This window comes from Monodon monoceros, unplaced genomic scaffold, assembly GCF_005190385.1.
Source record: "Monodon monoceros isolate NGI ecotype Baffin Bay Population unplaced genomic scaffold, NGI_Narwhal_1 Super_Scaffold_12, whole genome shotgun sequence".
Classification (NCBI taxonomy): domain Eukaryota; kingdom Metazoa; phylum Chordata; class Mammalia; order Artiodactyla; family Monodontidae; genus Monodon; species Monodon monoceros.
In genome coordinates, this window is record NW_021703768.1 from 155726041 (window position 1) to 155749496 (window position 23456).

At 59.2% G+C, this 23456-nt stretch overlaps 1 protein-coding gene across 4 annotated transcripts; it reads right to left on the reverse strand.

The window, feature by feature from the left end:
• Positions 1-1331: 1331 nt before the first annotated feature.
• On the reverse strand, positions 1332-22608 carry MIER2 (MIER family member 2). 4 transcript variants are annotated; one of them, XM_029217361.1, is made up of 15 exons: positions 22577-22608; positions 14993-15083; positions 14162-14304; positions 11558-11683; positions 11002-11125; positions 10369-10460; positions 10027-10096; positions 6457-6608; positions 6260-6341; positions 6063-6157; positions 4297-4421; positions 4080-4213; positions 2838-3276; positions 2628-2660; positions 1332-2371 (listed from the first exon to the last, which is right to left on the reverse strand). In XM_029217361.1, the coding sequence occupies exons 1-14, from the start codon at positions 22583-22585 to the stop codon at positions 2657-2659; spliced, it is 1686 nt and encodes a 561-aa protein (XP_029073194.1). In that variant the 5' UTR covers positions 22586-22608; the 3' UTR covers positions 1332-2371; positions 2628-2656. The 4 variants fall into 4 exon arrangements, with proteins under 4 accessions (XP_029073194.1, XP_029073193.1, XP_029073192.1 ...); XM_029217360.1 differs by lacking the exon at positions 2628-2660 and having other exon boundaries at positions 1335-2371; positions 10036-10096; XM_029217359.1 differs by lacking the exon at positions 2628-2660 and having other exon boundaries at positions 1337-2371.
• Positions 22609-23456: the final 848 nt, after the last annotated feature.

Sequence of the window (23456 nt, forward strand, 5' to 3'; positions counted from 1 at the left end):
CGGCTCCAGACACACAGGGAGGACAGGACGACACATGCAGAGTCCGCAGACGACGACAGGGGGTCTGCTGAGTAACCAGGGACCCAGGAGCAGAGCCCAGAAGGGGCAGCAGAAATACCTGACACATGACAGCCAGGAAGCCCCCCAGCGATGAAAGGCATCAACCCTCAGGTCCAAGGAGCTCCATGTAGGAAACACCAGGCGCGACACATCCAAACATACAGAGAAAATCACGGTATGAAAAAGAAGACATCGTATTTAGGGAACACAAGTGAAAACGCCAAATTTCTCGTCAGAAACGAGAGAACCCAGGAATAAACGGAACATCTTAAAAATGCCGAAAGAAAAAAAGGAAACCTAGAATCTTATACCAAGTTAAAAGGAAAAATAGTGCTTGAAAAACCAAGGAGGGGTACGGACATTTTCAGCCAACGAGCGTGAAGAGCACACTGCGCAGACTCACTTCCCGCCTCAGGAGGGTGAGCCTGCCTTTGGGGGCCGTGGGAAGCACCTGTTGGGACGGTCCCAACAGCCCCAAGCGCTGCGGGGCCGGGCAGCCTCAGGCAGGGGCGCACGGAGGGGCAGCCACCCTGGAGGTTCTCCCAAAAGCACAGGGGAACCGCCACACGGTCCAGCTCCTGGGTGTTCACCAAACACACACCTGCACACGGGGGCTTACGGGCGCTGCGTCCACCGCCACCACACCGAGGACACCGAGGTGCCCTCGGGCAGGCGAGCGGAGCAACGCCACAGTCCGTTCCAGAAAACACACACTCAGCACGATGAAGTGAACAACGAAGCCATGAACAGCCACGGACGAACCTTAAACGCCCAGAGCGGGGCAAGAAGCCAGCCTGGAGACGCCACTTACTGAGAAACGAGGAAACCAGAGGACAGCAACCACTGCCTCGGAAGCACTGAAAGCGCGAACACACCGAAAACTCCGTCACCACCATTCCGATCCCTCCCGTCCCACCCAAACGCCCCGGGCTCCCACGCTGGCACAGCCAGCTCTGCCAGGACTGACCCCCGACTCCACACACTCAGCACGACTGGCCCCCGAGCCTCCTCCACTCGGCCTCCCTCCCCATCCAAGCGGTCCTCACCCCACCCGTCCAGTCTCCACAGGGGCCCCTGCCCCGCACGTGTGAGGCCCCAGCCTCGCCCTCACACGCGCTCACAGGCAGGCCTGTCCCCGTCAGGGTCCAGCTTGAAAGTCACCTCCACTTGCGTGGCCACCTCCCTCGCACTGTCACTGAGACACAGAGCATGCTCCCCCACGACCCCCGTGCCCCCAGGTCCCTGGATGGGGCCCAGCACGGGGTCCACCGGGGGACCAGCACCTCCTTGCGTCCCACCCACCTGACCCACCACGAGGCACCCACGGGGCTTCAAATCAAGTTTAATAAATAAAACAGCAAGGGGATCAAGGCAGTTGTCACTTCACAGTGTGGTCCTTGGTGGGCCGAGGGAAGGTCGAGTCCGGCCCTGCGGACGGGCTCGAGCCAAAGCCCCCCCTTGGTGACACCGGGGCCGGGAGCGCTGCCCTGCCCCTGGAGGACCCCACTCCGATTTGTAAACAGAAACATAAATAAAACGAGGAGGCTGGAGAGGAGAAGGCCCAGGACCCCAAGCCATCTTGCTAGGAAGCCTCAACAGAAACACGACCTAGGGGGTCAGGGAAACGGGCTGGAGCCAGGCCCCTCAGTGCGGCAGGCGACAGGCCTCGGTACCAAGGGGCTGTGAGTTCTGCGTCCTCAGACCCACGCCCGAGGCTGCCGGGGGCCCCGGGGTGGAGGTGGGGGTGGGGTGGGGGCATAAAGTGCGGCTTTTCCTGAAGTGGAGAGAGCGGGTGGACGTCAGGGCGGGGCGGGCCGACATCGAGGTATATGGCTCTGTGCCCCACAGGGTTTGGCACCGAGTAGCAGCTGCCCCCTGAGCCCTGGGCGGGGGCAGCCCGAAGTCCGGCCAGGCGCAGGGAGACGGGCGAGCAGAGTGCCGAGGGTGCCGGCGGAGGCTGCTGCTGGTAGGGGCGGCGTCCGGCCCCACCTCCCCACGTCCCTGGCGGGGCCTGGACGCCTTCCTCGCCTCTGCTGGCTGGATGGGCCAGCCCTCCGCGCCCCGCCGCCCGACGGGTCCCGTGGTGGGCGCAGAGGCTGGAGCCAGGCAGCAGTGCTGGTGCGTGTGTGGCGTGGGGAGGGGCCACCGCTCAGCCCGGTCCTTGACTTGCTCTGAGCAGAGGAGCTACCGGAGGCCCGCGAGGAGGGGAGGGTCAGGAAGACTGACAGGCAGGCCTCACGGCGGCCCCAAGTCCAATCTGGGCCACAAACGCCCGCCTGTGGCCAGGGATCAACAGGTCATCACGTTACAGCTGCAGGGGGAGAGAGGGAGAGACAGGAGGTCAGTGCAACCCCAGAGCAAGAGGCCCGGCACAGGGGCGTGGGCGGGACGCAGGCTGGACCATGGCCCCGCCCCCGCCTCACTGGCAGACACCGCCCCACAGCCCGCACAGCCGGCACAGCCGCCTGGCCTCCCCCTCTCGAGGCAGCACTGTCCTGGGCGGCCGCCTGGGGAGGGCTGGCAGCTCGGCAGGGCAGGGAGGAACCTGGCACTGGCCCCGTTTGTACCTTCTTGGATTCTGAGCCACATGAATGTATTACCTAGCCAGGAAGATAAATGAGCCAAATAAAAACCAGAATAAAGCTGAAGAAACCACTAGCCTGCTCCGCGGGGCCACGCCATCCTCGGGCCCGGGGGCAACCCCTCCCGCTGGCCTCAGCTTGGCCTGAGGCCGGGGTACAGCAGCTGGGGGCGGGGCGGGGAGGGGCCGCACTCACTGTGACAGGGGCTCCGAGTGCAGCGCAGGGGCCGGGCACGCGGGGTGGGCGGCCAGGAAGGGATTCACATCCCCGATGCCGATGAGTCCAAACTCGGCAACCGACAAAGCCACCTGTGCGGGGGCCACGGCCTCCTCGGGCTCTCCGTCCATATCCACGTGGCTGGAGATGAGGGGCAGCTCCTCGGGGAGGGCCCCGGGCAGGGCCAAGTCCACAGCCAGCCTCGGGCTGGCACCGGGCTCTGGAGCGGCCGTGGTGGGGGAGTAGAAGGCCGGCTCAGCCAGGGCTGGGGGCCGCCGAGGCAGGGGCACGGCCGGGGGCGCGTCTACGTCCGGCGGCTGGAACGAACAGGGCCCTGGCTCCGAGGACGGGGGGCCGTCGGAGGCCTCCCCGGGCGCGCCGAGACTCCCAGACGTGCTGCTGCCCATGCTCAGGGGCTCTGTGGGGGGAGAACACGGCTGTGGCCAGGCCCCGACAACGCCCACGCCCAGCTCCACCGGGTCAAGGGCAACCCGGTACGGCCTGCTCGCCCCAAAGCCACAGTCACCTCAGGCTGTGCCTGGTGCGGGGCTCCAACCTGCCGGGTCCAGCAAAGCCAAGGACCCCTCCTCACAAAACGCTCTCACACAAACACGTAAGACACACAGGGATGCAGAGAAGCCCTGTCACACCGGAAGGGCACACTGAGGCTAAGGGCCCCACCTGGGAAGGTCGTGACCCCCATCTCGTAGGGCAGGACAGGACGCAGCAGTTCACAGAGTGAGAGGGGCGTGGACTCGGGGAGCTCCCGCACACAGCCGTGGGGCCAGGCACGCGGACAACCCCCCGGGCACACCACAGACCCAACTGGACCCTGGAGCCAGAACAGGGGAAGCCCCAGCGTCCAGCAGACCCACAAAGCAGCATCCTTGTCCCCTGAGGTCCCCTTCAGAAACTGCAGTCGCCACCTGGGCTCTGTCCTGCTCCTGCACGGCCCTGGGCCCAGACACCAAAGGGGGCGCAACACCCCCTGGGCTCCCACCTGGGACTGCAGAGCAGCCCCACGTGGGCCCCAGGCCGCACAGGGTACCCCCACGTGGAGAGCCAAGTCCTGAGGATGACTCGTGTGTGACACCCTGTGAGACCATGTCGGGGTGAAGGGACATTGGCCCCCGGATGCCACTCACTCCTCCGTGTCCACCAGCCCAGGCTGGGCTGCCGGGGAGAAGCGCCCCCTGAGAAAAGGGGCCACCCCCCACTCACCGGTGCGCATCCGGGCCAGGGGGTCCCGCTCAGGGCCCGGGCCGTCGGCAGTGGCGGGCAGAGGCAGGGGCGGCGAGGAGCGGGGGCGGCCAGGGCCATCGGGGTCACCGCCATCCAGGTCCTGGTCTGCTTCCCTGCAGGGGGAGGAAAGGTGAGGGCAGGCGCTGCCTCAGGCCAGGGCGCCTCCCCCACCACCCCGCAGGCACCTGGCACGTACGTGGTTCCCGACGGGCCGTACTTCCGGCGGCCCAGCCGCGTCTGCTGGGAGAAGTAGTCGTAGCGCTCAGACTTCTTCCACAGGTAGTAATACTCCACGCACTCGCCCACGGACCGTGTGCGCACCTGCGGGCGGTGCCGGTCAGCTTGGCCCCCAGCCCCTTCCCAGCCTGCTCCCCACCACCCCGTGCCCTTAGCTCAGCACCCATCTAGTTGCCCCCGCTCTGTGCCCGGCCTCGGCTCCAGGCCCACCGTCTGCCTCCCTCACCCCAGACGCCCCGAGGACGGCCGCACCCACGTGTGCTCTGTTCCTCACGGGCCCGGTGGAGGGGGGGCAGACAACCCCGGCCCAGAGGGCACGCGGAATGAGCCCGCTTCTCACTGAGCGTGGGCGTCACTGGCGCTCCAGGGAGAGCCGTCTGCACAAGGGAACGCCGGGTGCGTGAGCCAACTTGAGGGCATATTTACAACGCAGCACAAAAAGCCAGGCCTGCATCCTGGAAGGCCAAGGTCGCCCCGCGGGCTCGTGTCCAGGGTGAGCGATCGGGGCGTCTTCCCATCTCGGAGGATCACCCGCAGCAAGGCCAGGGCTGCGCCCGCAGCTGACAACCCCACCCCCACAGGACCCAGCGCCCGTGCCTGGGGAGGGCTGAGACAAGCAGGCGCAGGGGCACCCAGGGACTGCCTGATCTTCTCACCGAAACCCCCTCGTGCAACAAGCCTCCCCGAGGCCAGCTTCACGGCAGACCTGAGACTCCGGTGGGAGAGAGGTCACCAGCCCTAAGCTGGGTGGGGGGCGTGCGGCAGACAGCAGGTCAGGACACAAAGGCAGCAGCCCAGCGGGTTCTGGGGCAGAAGCGGCCTCCGCTATGGGACAGGCGAGGCGGGAGCCGCGGGCGCCAGTCCCAGAGGACCAAGTGCTGCCTGGCCGCGCCGGGTTCGGTCAGAGGGGCACCATCCCTGTCCTACAGAGCCCCGCGAGGGCCCCTCACCCGCTGCAACCTCCCAGGGAAGACGCCCAGACGGCAAGCGTGAGCCCGGTGCCGGCCAGGCCCTGCTCCTCCACCCGTGGGGAGTGGGGAGTGGCCAGGGCTGCCGGCCCCAGGGGAGCAAGACAAGACAGGGACGAGGGGCCGAAGTGGGAGCCACTGTAACGGCGCAGAGGGACAGCCAGGTTCCCAGACGAGCCACGGGCGCCTGGCCAGGCAGACGTCCAGGGCTGGGGGCAGAGGGCCGGGGCAGCGACAGAGGTCAGCGTGGGAGTCGTTACAAGGGAGCCACAGGCAGGGAGCACCCAAGCGGGGTGTGGGGAGACCCGTGACCCAGGCCTGGTGTTAGGGACACGGGCCTGGGGAGGACGGGGGTGGGGGGGACATGGATGTGGAGACGGGCATGGGGACCTGGCATTAGCAGCCACTTCGGTCATGCCTATTTGGTGCAATGGTGGGAGAGCGTGTGTCCCTGGATGGAGTGAACATGGAGACCCTCAGTCCCCACGGCAAGGGGGTGATGGGGGGGATCCAGGCGGGGGTCAGCGCTGGGGGACTGGCAGTGGGCACGAGACCCTTCCCCAGATTGGAGCCTTTCCGAGGGATGGGGGAACGAGAGGAAGATGAGCCGGGGAGCCCACCACGAGCCTGGGGTTCGTTCTGACTCCCGCTGCGGGTAGACAACAACTGTGCCGGCTGCCAAGCCCTCCAGCCCCAGAGCAGCCCCCAGCGGGCCGGGAGGCGTGGCGGGCGGGCAGGCAGGCGGGCAGGGCCTCACCTTGTTGGCCTGGATCAGGTGGAAGTTCTTGCCATGCACACGGAAGCCGTGCTCGAAGTTGCGGCGCTCCTCCTCGCTCCAGGCGCACAGCCCGTCTGCGAAGGTTGGAGCGGTGGGGGGAGGGGGGGCGGGTTGGTCAGCGCGGTCCATGGGGAGGGGTGGGGGGTGGGGGGTGCCGGGGCTGGGGCTGCGCTCACCTCGGATCACCTTCACGTTGAACCGCAGCCTCCGCAGGGCCTCCTCCGCATTGAAGTTGCATTTCACCAGCTCATACAGTGCCTGGGGGAGGGGAGCCACCATTGCCCAGGACAAGTGGTTTCCCTTGAATTCGTCACAATCACACAACCACACTGGTCCCCCGCCCCATGGCTCCTCCGCCCCCAGGGCCGCCCACCTGCTCGCTGTCTTTCACCGCCTCTCCCTCCGGGAGCTGAGACTCAGCCACCTCGCGCCACCGCCGCTTCGCCGCCCGGTACAGGAACTCCTCCACCGCCCCCTCAGGAAGGATGCTGGGGTCCCAGAGCAGCTGGTCTTCATTCTCATAGACTGTGCAGGAGGGGGCAAGTTCACGTGCCGGCACGCAGTCTGCACCTCCTCTGACCTCCTCCCCAAAAGCATCACCAGCAGGCCAACTCAGCCCCTCTGGAGGACAAGGGCCCATCGGGGCCTGGGCCTCCACCTCTGCATCTCACAGGGCCAGCTCCGGGCACCTGGGTGCTCGAGGTGGCGGGAAGGCAGGAAGGGGTGGGAGGTCAGTGGGCCCTGAGCAGCCAGTTATCAAGGCCAGCGTCCCAGAGGGGGCAGCAACTAGCCCAGGCTGGAAGGGGGACTTCTGAGCGTGACCCATGAGGAGGGGCTGCAGGACGAGCTCAGGGAGGCGAAAGGCAGAGGCCCAAGGGAGCAGCGAGAAAAGCCCAGACTCGATCAAGCACAGTGGGGAGACCTGGGTGCCAGTGGCCTCGCTCAGGCAAGAGCTCCCACGGCTGCCTCAGTCCCTGTAACCGCAGCATCAGCATCACACGAGCCACGTGAGAGCAGACCTCCCGGGGAGAGGAGGGAGGGGAGGAGAGGGCAGTAGAGGTCCTGCCATGGCGGGGGAGGGGGGCAGGTGCATTAAGGAAGGATAAGAAAGGGACTCTGGCTGCAGTCTGCTTTGGGGCAGGGCGGGCGGGGGGACAGCCTCCAGCGGGGGGAAGGACGTGGCAGCAAGAGGCAGAAGGGAAGGTTCAGGGCCAAGCCTGGGGAGACCCCAGTGTCAGCATCTCTTGAATACTCAGGGAAGAACCACAGGGGCCAAAAACTAAACAACACACACAAGCCAAACACCCAGTGCAGTGGCTGAAGAGTGGAACCGGCTCCATACTGGACTCGCTCTTGTGAGGGAACCAGCGACTCTGGGGCTGGCGCCCCTGTAGACCTGCGACCACCTCTCTCCATCTGCAAAGTCAACCCCGAGTCCCAGCCCCTCTCTAGAGAAAAAGCGACACCTGCCACCATCGCCGTGTGTCTACCTATGGCGTGAAGGTGAGAGGTAAACCACGTGACAACACGTAACTCCACAAACAGCTGGACATCAGAGTTAGCAGACAGGACTTCAGCATAACTATGATTAACGCTTTAGGGAAAAGGACAAAATCAATGGAAAGTTGGAACTGAAATCAATTCAAAAGAATCCCATGGACATTCCAGGGCTGGAAAATGCAGTGTGTGAATTATGAACCCACTGGGCAGCTTCAACAGCAGCAGAAGACGTGATTAGTGAAACTGGAAAGAATTCCATTCAAAAAAATCAAACTGAAGCTTAAAGAGAACGTAGTGTGGGACATGTGTAAGATGGTCAAGCAACCTAAGACATGTATAACTGAGTCATGGAGGAAGAGGACAAAGCACAGGACCAATTTTGAAGAGATAATGGCCAAGCAGTGGTGCAGTGGTTAAGCACCTGCCAATGCAGGGGACACTGGTTCGAGCCCTGGTCCGGGAAGATCCCACATGCTGCGGAGCAACTAAACCCGTGCGCCACAACTACTGAGCCTGCGCTCTAGAGCCCACGAGCCACAACTACTGAGCCCACATGCCACAACTACTGAAGCCCACGCACCTAGAGCCCATGCTCCGCAACAAGAGAAGCCACCACAATGAGAAGCCCGCGCACCACAACGAAGAGTAGCCCCCGCTCACCGTGACTAGAGAGAGCCCGCACACAGCAATGAAGACCCAACACAGCCAAAAATAAATAAATAAATAGATTTATTAAAACACACACACACACACACACACACACACACACACAGGAGTCAGTGCAGTAATGCAAGAAAAATAAAACATAGAAAGATCACAAAGAAAGAAGTAAAGTTATCATACACAAATGATATGATTGTATATGTCTAAAAGTGCGAAAGAATCTACAAGGTAATAAAATTAGTAAGTGAATTTAGCCAAGTCACTGTGTACAAGATTACTTAAAATAATAAACTGCATTTCTGCATTTCACAAGACTGCTATACTGAAAACTCTAAAAACTGCCGAAAATAAAGAAGACCTAAGCAGAGGAGTAAGCTATGTTTGTGAACTGGAAGTGTCAATATCGTTAATGTATCAATCTCCCCCAAATTAATAAAGAGCCAATGCAACCATAATCCAAATCCTAGCAGGCGTTTTTGAGACAAATGACAAGCTAATTTGAAAACTTATGTGGACATACAAATAAAAGTTACAAAGTTGGAGGGTTTGCACCATCTCAGACTAACTTCAAAGCTGCAATAATTAGGAGAGTGGTAAGGACCCAGGGTTAGACAAGAGAACAACAGAAGAGAAGCCCCAAAAGGCAGATATACATTACGGACACGACTCCTGATAAAGGCACCACTGCAATTCAGTGGGGGAAAGAATGGACTTCTCCATACGCAGGGCTGGGGGTGGGGGTGGGGGGGGGGTCAACCCTGACCCATACCTCCAACCATACATTAAAATTAAATTAGATCATAGATGCCAACATAAAAGGGGAAATAAAAGAACATATCTTCAAGACCTGCAGACTCCCTAGACAGCATACAAACACATTGTGGCTAAAATAAAGATTAGCTGGATTTCACTGAAATCAGACACCACAGACTGGGAGAAAACATCTGCCGGGCACACAGCCAACCAAGGATGTGCATCCACACAGAAAGCCACAAGAGAAAGGCAACCCAATTTAAAAGGGGAAAGGCCTCGGCAGGCACCTCCCAAGAGACACCAAGCGGCCAGTAATTGCAAATTAAAGCCACAACGGGGCACAACTCCACACCCGTCAACAAGGCAGACCGCACCAAGCGTTGATGAGGACACAGAGCAACTGGAACTCCCACGCTGCTGGCGAGCGGGGGCCCCACTCGGTGCCTACTGATGACGCCCCAGGAACAAGTGTGTGTGTCCACGAAGACAACCACAGGGCAAACCACTGTGAACACTGACCAGCAGGAGGGTGAGCCAACGTGGCATGGCGCGTGCACACGAGGGAACCCAACACCGTAGCGTACGCAACGCACATTCATGCCGGCGGGATCGAGAGACAGACAGACTACAAGTCCAGGATGGTGAGCGCCCTGAAGAACAGGGCCAGGCAGAACGCAGAAACACACACGTGCCTGGAGGGCATGTGGGACGAGCCGTGGACGAGGTGAGGGACTGACGCGTGGGTGACGTGGGGAGAGCCCACACACCCAGGGGAACAAGCGCAGCAGCCCTGGGGGTGGGTGGCCCACAGGGCCCAGGACCAGCCAGCGGGGAGGGACGGCCACTTCCCAGAGTGTCCTGCAGGCTCAGCTGCCCCGGGGAGGTGGCCACCGGACCTGGGCCAGGACCCTCAGGCTCGCTCAGAGGACCTGGGAACTGGCTCTGGCTGGACCCGGGAGTCTCTCCTAGAGGAGCGGGGTTGGCATTTCTCCTGCTCCCTGTCCCCCCACCTCCCAGGCCCACTTACTCTTCTCACCCTGACGGTTCGAGTGCAGCTTGCTGAGGTCGGCTTGGAACTGAGGCCCAACCATGATCTCCTGCAAAGGCAAAGGCCCAGGAGTGTCAGGGCAGACGGAGGCCCAGGCGCGCAGTGCTGACGGGGGCTGCAGGCTGCCGCCCAGAGCCAAGCCACCTGGCCCGACGTGTGAGGTGGGAGGCAGAGGCCAGCTGTGCGTGTGACTGTGTCCAGTGCAGCCAGTCCTGGGGCGGGGGCGGGGGGGCCTCGGGGCTACGGCACTCACTCGCAGTCGAGCCCCAACCCAGCAGAGGCCCGCGCTGAGGGCGCCGCCGCAGGGTCAGGGCCGCGCACCTTCTTACACTTGTTGGCAGGAAGCGGGTCCTCCTCCGTGTCCGACGAGCTGGAGGAGCCAGACTCCTTGTCTGCGTCAGGCAGGAAGCGGGCTTTGGGGAAACAGGAGCAGGTGAGGCACCTCCTCGGCCCCGCGCGGCCCCCCAGCCAGCAGACCCCGGGGCCTCCACCCCATTCTCCATCCACCTGACCCCCACGTGTGCCCCTCCTGAGAAGCAGCTGGGTCCAGGCCCTGGCCAGGTGACGGGCTGTGACAGGCACAGAAGCGGGGACTCAGGAGGTCGCCCTCTGCTGCAGTCGTAAACCAGGGGCCTAGACCCCCGGCACCTCACGCTGCCCCTGCTCAGGCCACAGAGACGCACAGGGAGTAAGGGACGCATGGCCCGAGGACGCTGCCCTGGATCTAAGGGACTTTCAGGCACAGGAACCAACACGTTCCCTCCTCACATAAACCAAGGTCACCAGCCTCAGCTCACTGGCAGGGCAGGGCAGGGCAAGGCAGGGGAAAGGGGTCACTACAGGGGCTCGAACAAGAGCAGGGCACCCCCAGGGGTCCCGATGTCTGTGTCCCCAGTGGCCCAGGGCCCCTCCTTGGCCCGCCAGTCCAGGGGTAGGAGCGGGTGGGACACCTACGTCCACTCTGATTAGGGAAAAGGTCAGAGGCCTCATGGGAGGTCACAGATGGGGTGAGGTCATCGGCTGAGGACTGTGTTTCTTCCTCTTCTTCCCCTGAAAGCAAATCCTTCGCTATTTGTTCCTTTTAACAAGAAAGTAGAGAACGTTTTTGCAGTTTGTTTTAGCAATCTCAAATAACCCTAACCTGAACAGCAGTGGTGGTGCCAAGGCGGACGAGCCTCCCTCTAGGCGTGCAGGGCTCCCACGGGGCTGCTCTCCCTGCTCCGCGGACGAAGCACTTGCACAAGGGCGGGCCAGCCAGGGGCACCGAGTCGGGGAGGGACACGGCCTCTGCCCGAGGCTGAGGACAGTCAGAGCCCCTCCCTCCTGGCCAGGCCACGACCTGCTCGGGACCCGGAGCATCTCTCCCTCCCAGAGCCGTCCCTGCGACCACCCTGACCCTGGGTGTGTGGCCAGAGCCAGCAGCACTAGCTATACCCACACTGCCAGGCTATAAGCCGCGCTTCTGCCTGTCTAGGGCCTTCCTGCCCACCCCCCAGAACCGCCCCCTCACCTTGTCCAGGGTCATGTCCGGGAGGTTGGCTGTGGTGTCGCTGCCCTCACTCTGGCGCTCCGAGATGGGGTCCGAGGGCTCGTAGCCGTAGAGGGCCAGCAGCTCGTCAAGGGGCATGTCGCTGCTCTGGGGGGCAGGGCTCTGTCGGCAGGGCTGCTCTGGGGCTCTGCTCCCCCACTCCTGAGCCCGTCAGCCCCACGACCAGTCACAGGGACTCACCCCAGCCAAACCACAGGCCCAGCCCCTCATCTAAGGGCCCCTCACAGCCCCAGGAGGGAATCGATGAGACACCTGAGCCCAGAGGCGTCCGCTGTCTGCCCAACGCCCCTGGCCGCGAAGGGCAGAGCTGGGCAGGCTCCCGTCCACCTCCACCTCCCCGCCCAGGCCTGTGCAAGCTCCACTCAAGCACTGCGAGGACACCCAGTGTCTGGAAATCAACTGTCACCATACGGGACACCAATAAACAAGAAGGGGAAAAACATGGCCCTTTAATGAACGTAAAAAAGGCATCTGGTCAAACCAACATCACTCCTGATTTTTTAACACCCTCAGTATGCTAAGTAAAGAGATGGACGCCTCATCAATGTAACAGAGAGGCGGCTGACCCTCGCCGCACCAACAACAAACAAGAGGATGCTCGAGGGCCCCACGGCTGCCTAACACTGCTGACACTTGGAGCCACCGCGATATGACAAGAGACAGAAATAAGACCCTTAATTACCGGGAAGGAAGAGGCAAAAACTACCACTACCTTCCACTCCGGTACTGCTTTCCAATCCTGTTTCTGCAAACCTCGCCTGCTCGGGGCCAGTGCCGCTGGCCATGCTGCGTCCTGACCCCTGAGGGTCTCAGTCGGCTTCCAGCCTCCTGCACACGCCCTGTGCCTCTCCCAGTTTCTAACTGTGCACCTGTGGGTGGGGTGGGAGCTGACATGGTGGCTCCCCGGGAAGCAACCTGAGGAGCAGCACGCGGGCGGCTGGGGCAGCCTTTGAGGTCAGGGCAGGGGCACCAAAGTGCGCGAGCATCAACGTGCTCACTAAGGGCTTCAAGAGATGCCCGTCTCACTAAAGAATACCCTGCAATGCCTGTGTGACGCTATGGATTTTATGAAAGCTCACCCTGAGCGGGTGTCGTTTTGATCTTCTGTGGGAGGAAAGGGGAGTAATGGAGACGGCACCCTGGAGCTCAGGGCTGGCGGACAACTCCCGCCTCCTGCCAGGCACTGGCCAGACGAGGGAGACCACTGACTGCGCTTCTTGACGGAGTAAAACTCGGCATAAAAGCTTTCAAGCACAAAATTCCAATTGTGGAAAACTTGGATGTGACAGCGTGAACTTCATAAACCACAATGCCCGCTGGTGAGGGAATATAAAAGGCAGGTGCTTCTCATTTTGCTTTGGATATTAAGTTCTTTCCTTTACTTAATCAGTTTACAAAAATTATATCTGAAGAAATTTTTTTTTTTTTTTTTTTTTTTGGCCGTGCCACATGCCTTGGGGGATCTCAATTACCTGATCAGGGATTGAACTGGGGTCACATCAGTGAAAGCGCAGAGTCCTAACCACTGGACCTCCAGGGAACTCCCCTGAAGAAAGCTTAGCTGAGGTAATTTAGCTAATGAATAGCTGATTTTTTTTTTTTTTTGGTTACTTTTGAGAAGTTCTGGATTCAAGCTGAACTCCTTAAAACTGATTTTTCTTTTTTGAACAGAAGACATGTTTTGGTTATAAGACCAAATGGGCACCAAGTGATACACAGCACCAAGCTAAATAAATGCCCTATGATTACTCCTTAAAAAAACACTCAGGGCTTCCCTGGTGGCGCACTGGTTGAGAGTCTGCCTGCCGATGCAGGGGACACGGGTTCGTGCCCCGGACCGGGAAGATCCCACATGCCGCGGAGCGGCTGGGCCCGTGAGCCACAACTACTGAGCCTGCGCGTCTGGAGCCTGTGCTCGGCAACAAGAGAGGCCGTGACAGTGAGCAGCCCCCGCTGGCCGCAACTAGAGAAAGCCCTCGCACAGAAACGAAGACCCAACACAGCCAAAAATAAATAAATAAATAAATAAATAAATTTATTTATTTATTTAAAAAAAAATAACCAGAACAGATCTATATGAGGCTAGATTTACACTTTAACCAAAAGAACAAATCACAACAGACTAACGTCTGCCTTAAAAGACAGCGTTCACAGAGATTTACAAAAATGTCAAACTAGTCCACTCTTCTCCCTAATTTTTTTGTCTTGAAAATAGTTGCTTTTCATTTTCCTAAAAATGTGTTCTACTAACAATGGGTTTGTCGTATCACCAACATAAACAAAGCTCCTTGAGACGCTCAATGATTTTTAAGAGCACAAAAGTGAGTTCTGTGGGCAAAAAGTTTGAGAACAGTGAGTTCAATGTCCAGCCACCTGCTCGTCTGGAGCCCAGCGCCCCATGAAGGCGGGACTGGCCTGGTCCATCCCCTGACCTCAGTGCCCAGCATGGTCTGGCCTGTGCAGACAGAGGGTCGGCGGCACAGGTCGCCGTGGAGTCCGAGGAGCTCAGAGACTAGGCGGACGGAGCAGCGGCGATGCCCCCTGGACGCCCCGCCCACCGGGTACCTGGGAGACGAAGTCCTTCTCTAGCTCCTCCTCCGGCTTCTCTGGGCCCCGCGCAGCCCCCTCATGCTCCTCCTGGACACCGTAGTTCCGAGACAGGATCTCCGCCAGGTGGAACTGATGGTCTGCGGACCCCATGGACACCACTGTGGGGAGACACAGGCCCGTGTGAGCTCCTTGCCACCGTCCCAACCACTGAGCTTCTGCAGATGACCACAGGGCGGAGGAAGCCTCGGGGGCCCAGCTGCCACCACAGGGGTGTATGCACGCGCGTGTGTCCACGCGGGCTGGGGTTAGCACGCAGCAGCCCAACCGATGCTCCAGCCCTCCTCTGGCCTCGGCCCAGCAGCTGGGGGACGTGACCAGATCTGGGGTTTTCCCCAAAGAACCAGGATGTGTTCACTGCTCTCTCTCCATGACTGGTCTTCAATGAGTTGATTTTTAGAAGAAACAAAACAAAACAGGAAATAGCTATGTCTCACTCAACCCCAGCCAGGGAGCAGTGAGGGCCCAGGCTGGACCTGCATGTGGGTCCCGAGTGCAGCAGAGGGGGGCAGAGCCACAGGGAGTAGACGGGAGGGGCAGGTGGCCAGCTCAGGGGAGGCACAGGGCCCCGGGGAGGGAGAGTGCCTGCCCAGCACCGCCCCCTCCTGCAGCCCCCACCCACAGCCTGGGCCCGGGGTTGGCCAGGAAGCTCTGGAGAACGGAGGCACTCGGTCTGGACAACAGGAGACAGCCCTGGCCACCCCGCCCGTACGCCCCCTCCCGAGGCTCCAGGGGCCAGTGTGCCGTCTCTCGCACCTGCCAAGGCCCAGGCCCCAGGGAGGAAGGTACCTGCTGTGGTCTGCAAGCCGGGCTCCCCAGGGCACAGGCTGTGAGAGAGGCAAGAGGCCAGGCCAGGGCTCCGCCTCTCTAGCGAGGAGGCCTGCGGAGGAGACGAGCAGGATTAGGGCCCGCGGCCAGACAGGGCGGTGGAGGGTCAGGGCCAGCCCCGGGGGCATGGGGCACCAGGTAACAGAAGGCCTCCGCGGGCTGGGGCGGGGGTCAAGGCGGGCCAGGTGTGTAGCTGCGCTGGAGTCCAAGCGTCCCTGCGGAGACAGGCAGGGAGGGCCTAGGGCCGGCGGCGGGAACGGCACCCACGGGCACCGTGAGGAGCCTGGGACGGCCGGCCACCAGCAGTGCTGATCACAGCCCAGGACACGGGGCCCAGGTGACCCAGGCCCACACACAGCCCTGGTGCCACACCCCGCAGCCAGGTGCTGACACCACAGCCACTGCACAAGGGACCAGCCTCCGAAACTTTGTCTTAAAAAGGCAAACAGCCACTATGGAGAACTCTGGCAATTCCTCCAAAAGTAAACAGTTACCAAATGACCCAGCAATTAATTCTACTCCTAGGCACACACCCCAAAGAACCAAAAACATGTGTCCATAAAAGGTGTACACATGTGTTCACAGAAGCATGACTTACCACAGCCAAAAGGTGTAAACACCCAAATGCCCATCACCAGGTGAATGAATAAACAAGACGTGGTCCATCCTTATGATAAAATATTACTTGGCCGTGAAAAGGGGTGAAGCACTGACACTCGCTACCAGGTGGACAGACCTTGAGAACACGATGCTCAGTGAGAGAAGCCAGACACACAAGGACACACAGGGTGTGATTCCACTGATGGGAAACATCCAGAACAGGCCGATCCACAGACAGACAGTGGGTTCCTGGTTGTCAGGGGCTGGGGTGACTGCTGGTGGGGTCAGGTGTTTTTCTGGGGTGATGGAATGTTCCAGATAGAAGTGAAGGTCTCAAAACTTTGTGAACATACTAAAAATCACTGAATTAAACACTTTAGATGGGTATATTTTGAAGCACATAAGTTATACCTCAAATTTTTTAAAAGTGCAAATGGAAGCATCATAACAGCTACCACTGGGACTTCCCTGGTGGTCCAGTAGCTAAGAGTCCACGCTCCCAACGCAGGGGTCCTGGGTTCAATCCCTGGTCAGGGAACTAGATCCCAAATGCCGCAACTAAAAGTTCACATGCCGCAACTAAAGATCCCGCATGCTGCAACCAAAGACCCAGGGCAGCCAAATAAATAAGTAAATAAACTTTTTTTTAATTGTCTTTAAAAAAAGCTACCATTATCACAATGTTCAAAAATTTATTAAGAACAAGAAAACTAGACCAATGTCTCTTACAAACAGAAACACAAAACTCAACAAAATCCAAGCAAACTGAGTTCAACGACATACAGAGAACACTGCACACCAATGAGGAGAGGCTCAGAGCAGGGACACAGCACAGGTGTGACACCCAACACAGCGACACACTAAACACAAAACCCACACCAAAGTCATCTCAGCAGATGCAGAGACGGCACATAGCAGAGTCCAACACCCTTTCATGATGAAAACACTTGACATATGAAGGCTGCAAGGGAACTTCCTGAAAAGGGTGTCCATCCAAACCCCAGCTACTGCCACCCCCGAGGCAAATGGCTAGCGCCTCACCCAAAACCAGGGCACGGTCTCTTCAGTCTCTTCAGGGCACGGTCCTGGAGGAGGCAGCAGTCGGGGCAGGAAAGTAAAATAAAAGGAATCCAAATTGGAAAGGCAAGTCATGACCTGGGACACAGAGGATACTAAAGAATCCACTAAAGAAACCAGAACTAATAAATGAGTTCAGCAAGGCTGCAAGACACAAGATAACCTACAAAAATCAACTTTACTCCTATATACTAGCAATGAACAATCCAAAAAGAAAATAAGGAAAACAATTCCATTTCCAGTAGCACCAAAAAGAATAAAATACTTAGGAATAAATGTAGCAAAAGAAATTCAAAACTAATACTCTGAAAAGTGCAAAACACATTGAAAGAAACTAAAGATCTACATAAATGGAAAGACATACTATATTCATAGCTCAAAAGACTATTGCTAAGATGTCAATACTCCCCAATTCATCTACAGATTCAACAAAATGCCTATCAGAATCCCACCGGGCTTCTATGTAGAAACTGACAGACTCCAAAAATCATATGAAAACTCAGGGGACCCCAAACAGCTAGAACAATCTTGAAAAGGAAGAACACTTCCCAATCTCAAAAGTACTCCAAAGCTGCAGTAGTCAAAACAGTGTGGTGCTGACATAAAGCCAGATATTTAGACCAAATTAATAGAACTGAGAATTCAAACACAAACCCATATATTTACAGTCAAGCGAATTTTTAAAGGGGTGACAGAAAAATTCAATGCAGAATGAACAGTCTTTTCAACAAACAGTGCTACGGCAATTGGATATCCAAACGCAAAATAATAACATTCAACTCCTATCCTACACCGCACACAAAAACTCACTCAAACTGGATCAAAGACCTCAAATATAAGAGCTAACACTATAAAACTCTTAGAAGAAATCATAGCGATAAATCTTTCTTACCAGGCAATGGTTTCTTAGATAAGACACAAAAAGCATAATCAACAAAAGAAAAATAGATAAACTGGACTTCATCAAAATTAAAAATTTAAAAAGACAACTCACAGTCCAGTAAAAGATATTTGCAAATCATACAGTCCCTTTCTAAAGGGACGAACAGGCAAAGTCTCTGAATAGACATTCCTTCAAAGGGATAAACGAATGGCCAATCGGCAGGTGGAAGCAAAGCTCAGCATTAGGGACAGCAAATAAGCACATGTCAGACACCACTTCTGTGACCAGGAGGACACATGATATCAAGTGTGGGGGGAATGCAGGCACTTGGGGGGGGGGGACGTGCAATGGGACAGCACAGGGAACACACCTGGGTGTCACCGGATGCCCCCCAACACGCCACCCTGGCACAGGGTGACCATCAGCGAAGGCAGGTGAGAAAGCAGACCCGGCCCCGAGGCAGAGCACACACAGTCTACTGACCAGCCCCACTCCCCTCCGCCCATAAGGCACGGCCCCCAGAGGTCAAGGCCTTCCCTCTGCACTGACCGCCCTGATGTTCACACACTCCTGAGCCCTGACCACCCCTTTGGGGACTCCTCGCCGGGTTCTTCCGCATGACGCACACCACCTGGTTAACAAGCTGCTTGTTTCTCCCTCCCAAAGCTGCCCTTGTCAGCCAGAACCATGGAGCCCCAGCCAGGGACCCAGGGGGGCAGAGGGAAAAGTTAAGCCTCTCCTCCCTGAAACACCCAAGACAGACAAAAGCATTCATCCACGCTGAGACCTGTTCACGAGTGTTCTCAGCCGCATGACTCACAACAGCCAAAGGAGGAGAGAGCCCAAATGGCCATCAGATGGAGCATCACTCAGCCAGGAAAGAGGAGAAGCCCTGACACTCGCTACCACGTGGACAACCTTGAGAACACGATGCTCAGTGAGAAGCCAGGCACAGAAGGCACACAGGGTGCGACTCCATTGACGGGAAACGTCCAGAACAGGCAGAGCCACAGACAGAGAGAGTGGGTTCCTGGTTGTCAGGGGCTGGGGAGACGGATGGGGGAGAGATGACTAATGAGTGCACGGTTTCTTTTGGGCTGGTGAAAATGTTCCAGAATTGACTGGTGATGGCTGCACAACTCTATGAATATACTAAGAACCACTGAATCGCACACATTAAAATGAATGAATTGTACAGTAAATGAATTATACCTCAGTAAGGCTGTTTACAGGAAAAAAAAATATATATATATAGAGAGAGAATACAATAGTTAATAAACTAAGTTTTCAAATTTTAGAAAAAGAAGTTTAGTAGGAATTTCCACACTGATTTCCTCACTGGGTCCTCAAGAGGCTGTGTAATCATTTTCTTCATAAGAGAAATAAGGGACTTGCAGCTCAGAGAGGTCAAGTCAGTCACCCGCCATTCCCAGCACCCTGGATGGTCCCGCCCAAGCCTAAGGCCCCTGTTTTGCCAAGGTGGGAGAAGGAAACAGATGAGGAGCTGACTAAGCACGTTCTGGGTTAAAAAGAAAAAGAAGGAAAAAAAAAAGTGGTGGGGCGGGGGGCGGGAGGAAAGAAGGAAGGAAGACAGCATTCTACGGACTTGGTCCCAAAGGCGAGTGGGGTGGAGGAGGGAGCAAGCCCAGGGCGGGAAGGCTGGGCCCAGTGCTCAGACGGAGGCGCTGCTGGAAGCAGAGCCGCGTCTGATTCCCGCTCAGCCCTCCGAGCCTAACCCGCAGTGACGTGTGGGAGGCCATCCTCCTAGGTGGCTGCACCCAGGCACGCCACCCACAGGCGTTCCTCCAGGCACAGGACACCGACGTGCCTCCCCACCCTGTGCGAGGGCTGGGCCTGGGACTCTGGTGGGAGGGCTTCCACGTGACCCCCAAGACTAAGCGGTGAAATGCAGTGCAGTTCCCACAGCCGCCCATGCTGTGAGGAAGCACAAGCCACAAGGAGAGGCCACGCCAGCAGGCGGCATCACAGCCACACGTGGGCGAGGAAGCTTCCCTCCACTGGTGCTGGCTCAGCCCAGCCATCAACCAACCGCAACCACATGAGGGACCAGTGAGACCCTCAGAACCGTGACAGGTAATTAAAAACTGATGGCTGGGGCTTCCGTGGTGGCGCAGTGGTTGGGAGTTCGCCTGCCAATGCAGGGGACACGGGTTCGTGCCCCGGTCCGGGAAGATCCTACATGCCGCGGAGCGGCTGGGCCCGTGAGCCATGGCCGCTGAGCCTGTGCATCCGGAGCCTGTGCTCCGCAACAGGAGAGGCCACAACAGTGATAGGCCCGTGTATCGCAAAAAACAAACAAACAAACAAAAAAAAAAAAACCCCGATGGCTGCTTTGAGGAACTGAGTGTCGAGGTGACTCATCAGGCAGCAGCGTTAACCAGACCCCCCCACCCCCCGCCCACACCCAGCAAAGGTGCCTGGTCCCGCTGGGGCCACCCAGCACTTCATCCCTGTCTGACAGCCTGTAGAGCACCCGCTCTGGGCCGGGAGGCAAGAGGCACTGGGTGCACAGCAGTCAGTCGACAAACAGGTTCTGCCTGTCCAGTCTTGACGAGTCAGCCATCTCGTTGGGGATACAGATAACAAACAAGCAGATGTGCACAGAACTGAGGGGAGAAAATGGGGTAGGGGGCCTGCACAACTAGGGAGGGCCTGTGTGGCCGTCTCCAGGCCGAGGCCTCCAGGGCAGCGGGACGGCACCACACAGCGAGTCCCCCCAAGGCTTCAGACAGCACAGGGAAACAGAAGGAGCCCAGGGGGTGGAGAAGGACGCAGGGGGAGATCCTCAGAGATCATGCCACCGGGCCAAGGGTCACGGGGAGGAGATGCGCTTTCCCCTGAGGACAACAAAAAGCCGTGTCTTTTAAGCACAGGACAGAGGTGGTGGACTCAGGTTTGTCGAAGAGCAAGCTGGAATCCGCGAGGAAAGCAGCAGGAAGCGCCCCACCTTCTCTCACGGTGCTGTGGCTACTTTGGCGGCAACAGAAATCAGGCAGCTAATCCCGATCAAGCACTTACCGCTCGGTTACGAACCGCCATTTTTTATCAGTTCAAGACAGTGACTGCACAAGGTTCAGCTTCTCTGTGCAAGCACGGAGCCATGATCTCATGAGACCTCCCCATCTCAGAGAGAGTGACCGACCCAAGGTCACACGGAGTAAGAGGCTCCAGAAATACAACGGGTCTCCTGGGCAGAGGCTGGCCATACCCACCACGACTGGAATTTGCACACCTGTTGTCCTTCACTGCCAGGCCCTAAGGGCCTCCCATGGAGCCAGGCATTCGGACTTTCTTTTAGGAAAACAACCCCAATTCAATTCACTCAACAGGCACCACCCCAAACTGGACACAGGACAACAGGAGAACCCTGGACACCCGGCTGCTGTGACACTGGTCAGGGCAGAGTCAACAGCCAAACCCCGCAGCGCTCGGGGCGGGCTGGCTGGGAGTCTGCCCCATCCACCTGTAACACGCAGCTACCTGCCAGGCCAAGACAGCTGGCCCCTGGGGCAGACGCACACACAGAACGCCGTGCCCCTGCTGGGACATCGGGAGACCCGGCTTCTGCCTCCGTCCCACAAGTCCAGCCACCACCCAGGAGGCCTGTTTCCCCAAACACCCTGTAAGGTAGGAAAGGTAGGAGAACTACTCTGGAAGGGCCCTTTTGGTCCAGCCACCCAGCGTAAGGCAGGAACTAGCTGGGGAGGTCTGGCCTTGGACTGAGATGCCCACACCCTTTTTGGCGCAAACGCAGGGCCTGTCGCTGCCTCTGAGAAGGTCACTGGTGGGAGAGTATGACCAGTCCTGCCCTCCACAACATCCACCCACAGTGTGCCAAGATACAAACACCCAGTGTGGCCCCATAACCAGGCCGAGCATCCCAGGACCCGGCTGCACCTCACCGCGTGGGTGCCTGCTCCTCTCTGGGCCCGGGCGGCCCCACCCATTGGGTGAGGATCACTTGCTGAGTCCAGGGACCTTCTTGGCATCCCCAAACCGAACGTCTGCGCTAAGAGTCACGTTTGCTGAGTCCCTAATAGGTGCATTATTCATTTCATCCTCACTAGGGCCCTATAAAGTGAGAGGAGGTTCGCACTGTTTTATCCGACATTCAAAAAAGCCCTCAAAGTGAAAGTTTTTCATCCCCGGTTTGACCCGCCACGAAGCTATTCAGTGTCTTGATCCCAACGATACCAGGTGAGTTTGCTCAAACATCACACCCCAAACCCTCAAATCCGAAGCACTGAACTCCAACATCCATCTGGCCCCAAGGACTTGGGGTAAGGGGTCTTGGGCCCGCTTTCCGGACAGAGAGAGGAGGCTCGGAGAAGTAACTTTAAGCCGCCGGTAAAGGCAGCCCTACGCCCCCCGCGGGCCGGAACCGCGCCGTGAGGGCCCCAGGTCAGAGCTCCAGTCCCGCCCGGAGTCCGGCGGGAGCGCGACTCCTTGGGGTCAGCGCCGCTGGGGTGGGGTTGGGGGTGGGGGGGTCAGCGGCCTGGGGTCCGGAGGGAGCGCGACTCTGCAGGGCGAGCCCCGCTGGCGGGGGGAGGGGGGGTGGCCGGCGGGCGGGGGTCCAGCGTCCGAGGGTCTGGTGAGTCGGGGTCCGGAGAGAGCGCGTGCTCCGCTAAGTTGGCAGACGCGGGGCGGACGCCGGGGGCGGCGGGCCGGGGAGCGGGAAACCTCGGGCGCGCACCCCTTCCCCGCCCCCGCAGCCCCCTCCCCACCCCACGCCCCCGCCCCCCGCGCCACACATGCGCTCTGCCGCCCGCGATGTGGCAGCCGGGAGGGGGGGCCGGGGGCGGCCGTCGACGGAGCCCAGCGCCCCTCGGGCCCCGACGGAAGCAGCGCCGCGGCCCGGCCCCGAGCCCTGGGCAGGGGTCTCGGCCGGAGCCCCAACGCGGCCGGGCCGGGCGGCGTGGGCACAAGCCTGGGCGGGGGCCGGCTCCCCCGGCCCGCTCACTCACCTCCGCCATGGCCGTGTGTGCGCGGGAGGCGGTGGCCGCGCCGGGATCCCCGGATGCGGGGCCGCGCGCTCATTGGCTGCAGCCCCTGGGCGGGTGGGGGCGCCGGGGCGGGGCCGGAGGCGGGGCGCGGGCGGGCGGGCGCGTAGTAGGTGCGCGGACGGGGACGCGCGGGCGGGCGCGGGATGCGCGGGATGCGCGGGTTGCGGGGTCTCGCGGACCTTGGCCTCGTCTGGGAAGTGGGGGCGCCGTGGTGGAAGTGCCAATTCCTGATAAGCACACCTTAAGCACTGGTCCCAGTTCCTCCTTCCCATCTGTAGTGCCCCCGTGTTACAGGTAAAGATACGGAGCCCAGGAGTGACGGACCGCCCGGGCACAAGCGAGCGGCGGAGCCCAGACTGAAGCCTGGGCAGCGAGGTTCTAGAACTTTCCGCACGTTTGCACCAGTGATGACGGATCTCATTGGAGACTTGGAACCCGAGTGCCCCGGGTGGGCAGGGGAGGTGGAGGCCTGCCCGGCCGCTGGCTCTGGAACTGTGGTTGTCATGGGTTGTAACTAATGGATGAAATGTGATGGGCCTGCGCTGGGCACTGAGGGGGAGAGTGAACAAAGTGGTCCTGACAAGGATTCCCCCACGTCTCGCAACTTAGACAGAGACGAGCTGGGGGCATCCAGGCAGAAGGTGTAGACAGAGGGGGCATGGGGGCCAGTGAGGAGGCCTGAGCAGGGACTAGGGTGTGGCTGGAGCAGAAGCAGAGAGCAGGCCCCCAGGTTTCTGGCTTGCACAAACCGGGAAGAGTGCAATGGGGGAGGGGGAATTCAGGAGACCCAGTCCTTTCCAAGCTGTTGTTGATATCAGTGTCATTGGGGTGCTGAGGAGGT

Excerpts from the sequence above, each read along its gene's own strand:
- MIER2 (XM_029217359.1), bottom strand. Across the intron at positions 14,305-14,992 it reads CGGCTTGCAGACCACAGCAG|TGGTGTCCATGGGGTCCGCA; the intron begins GTACCTTCCTCC and ends GTCTCCCCACAG. Across the intron at positions 4,422-6,062 it reads ACCTGATCCAGGCCAACAAG|GTGCGCACACGGTCCGTGGG; the intron begins GTGAGGCCCTGC and ends CACCGCCCGCAG.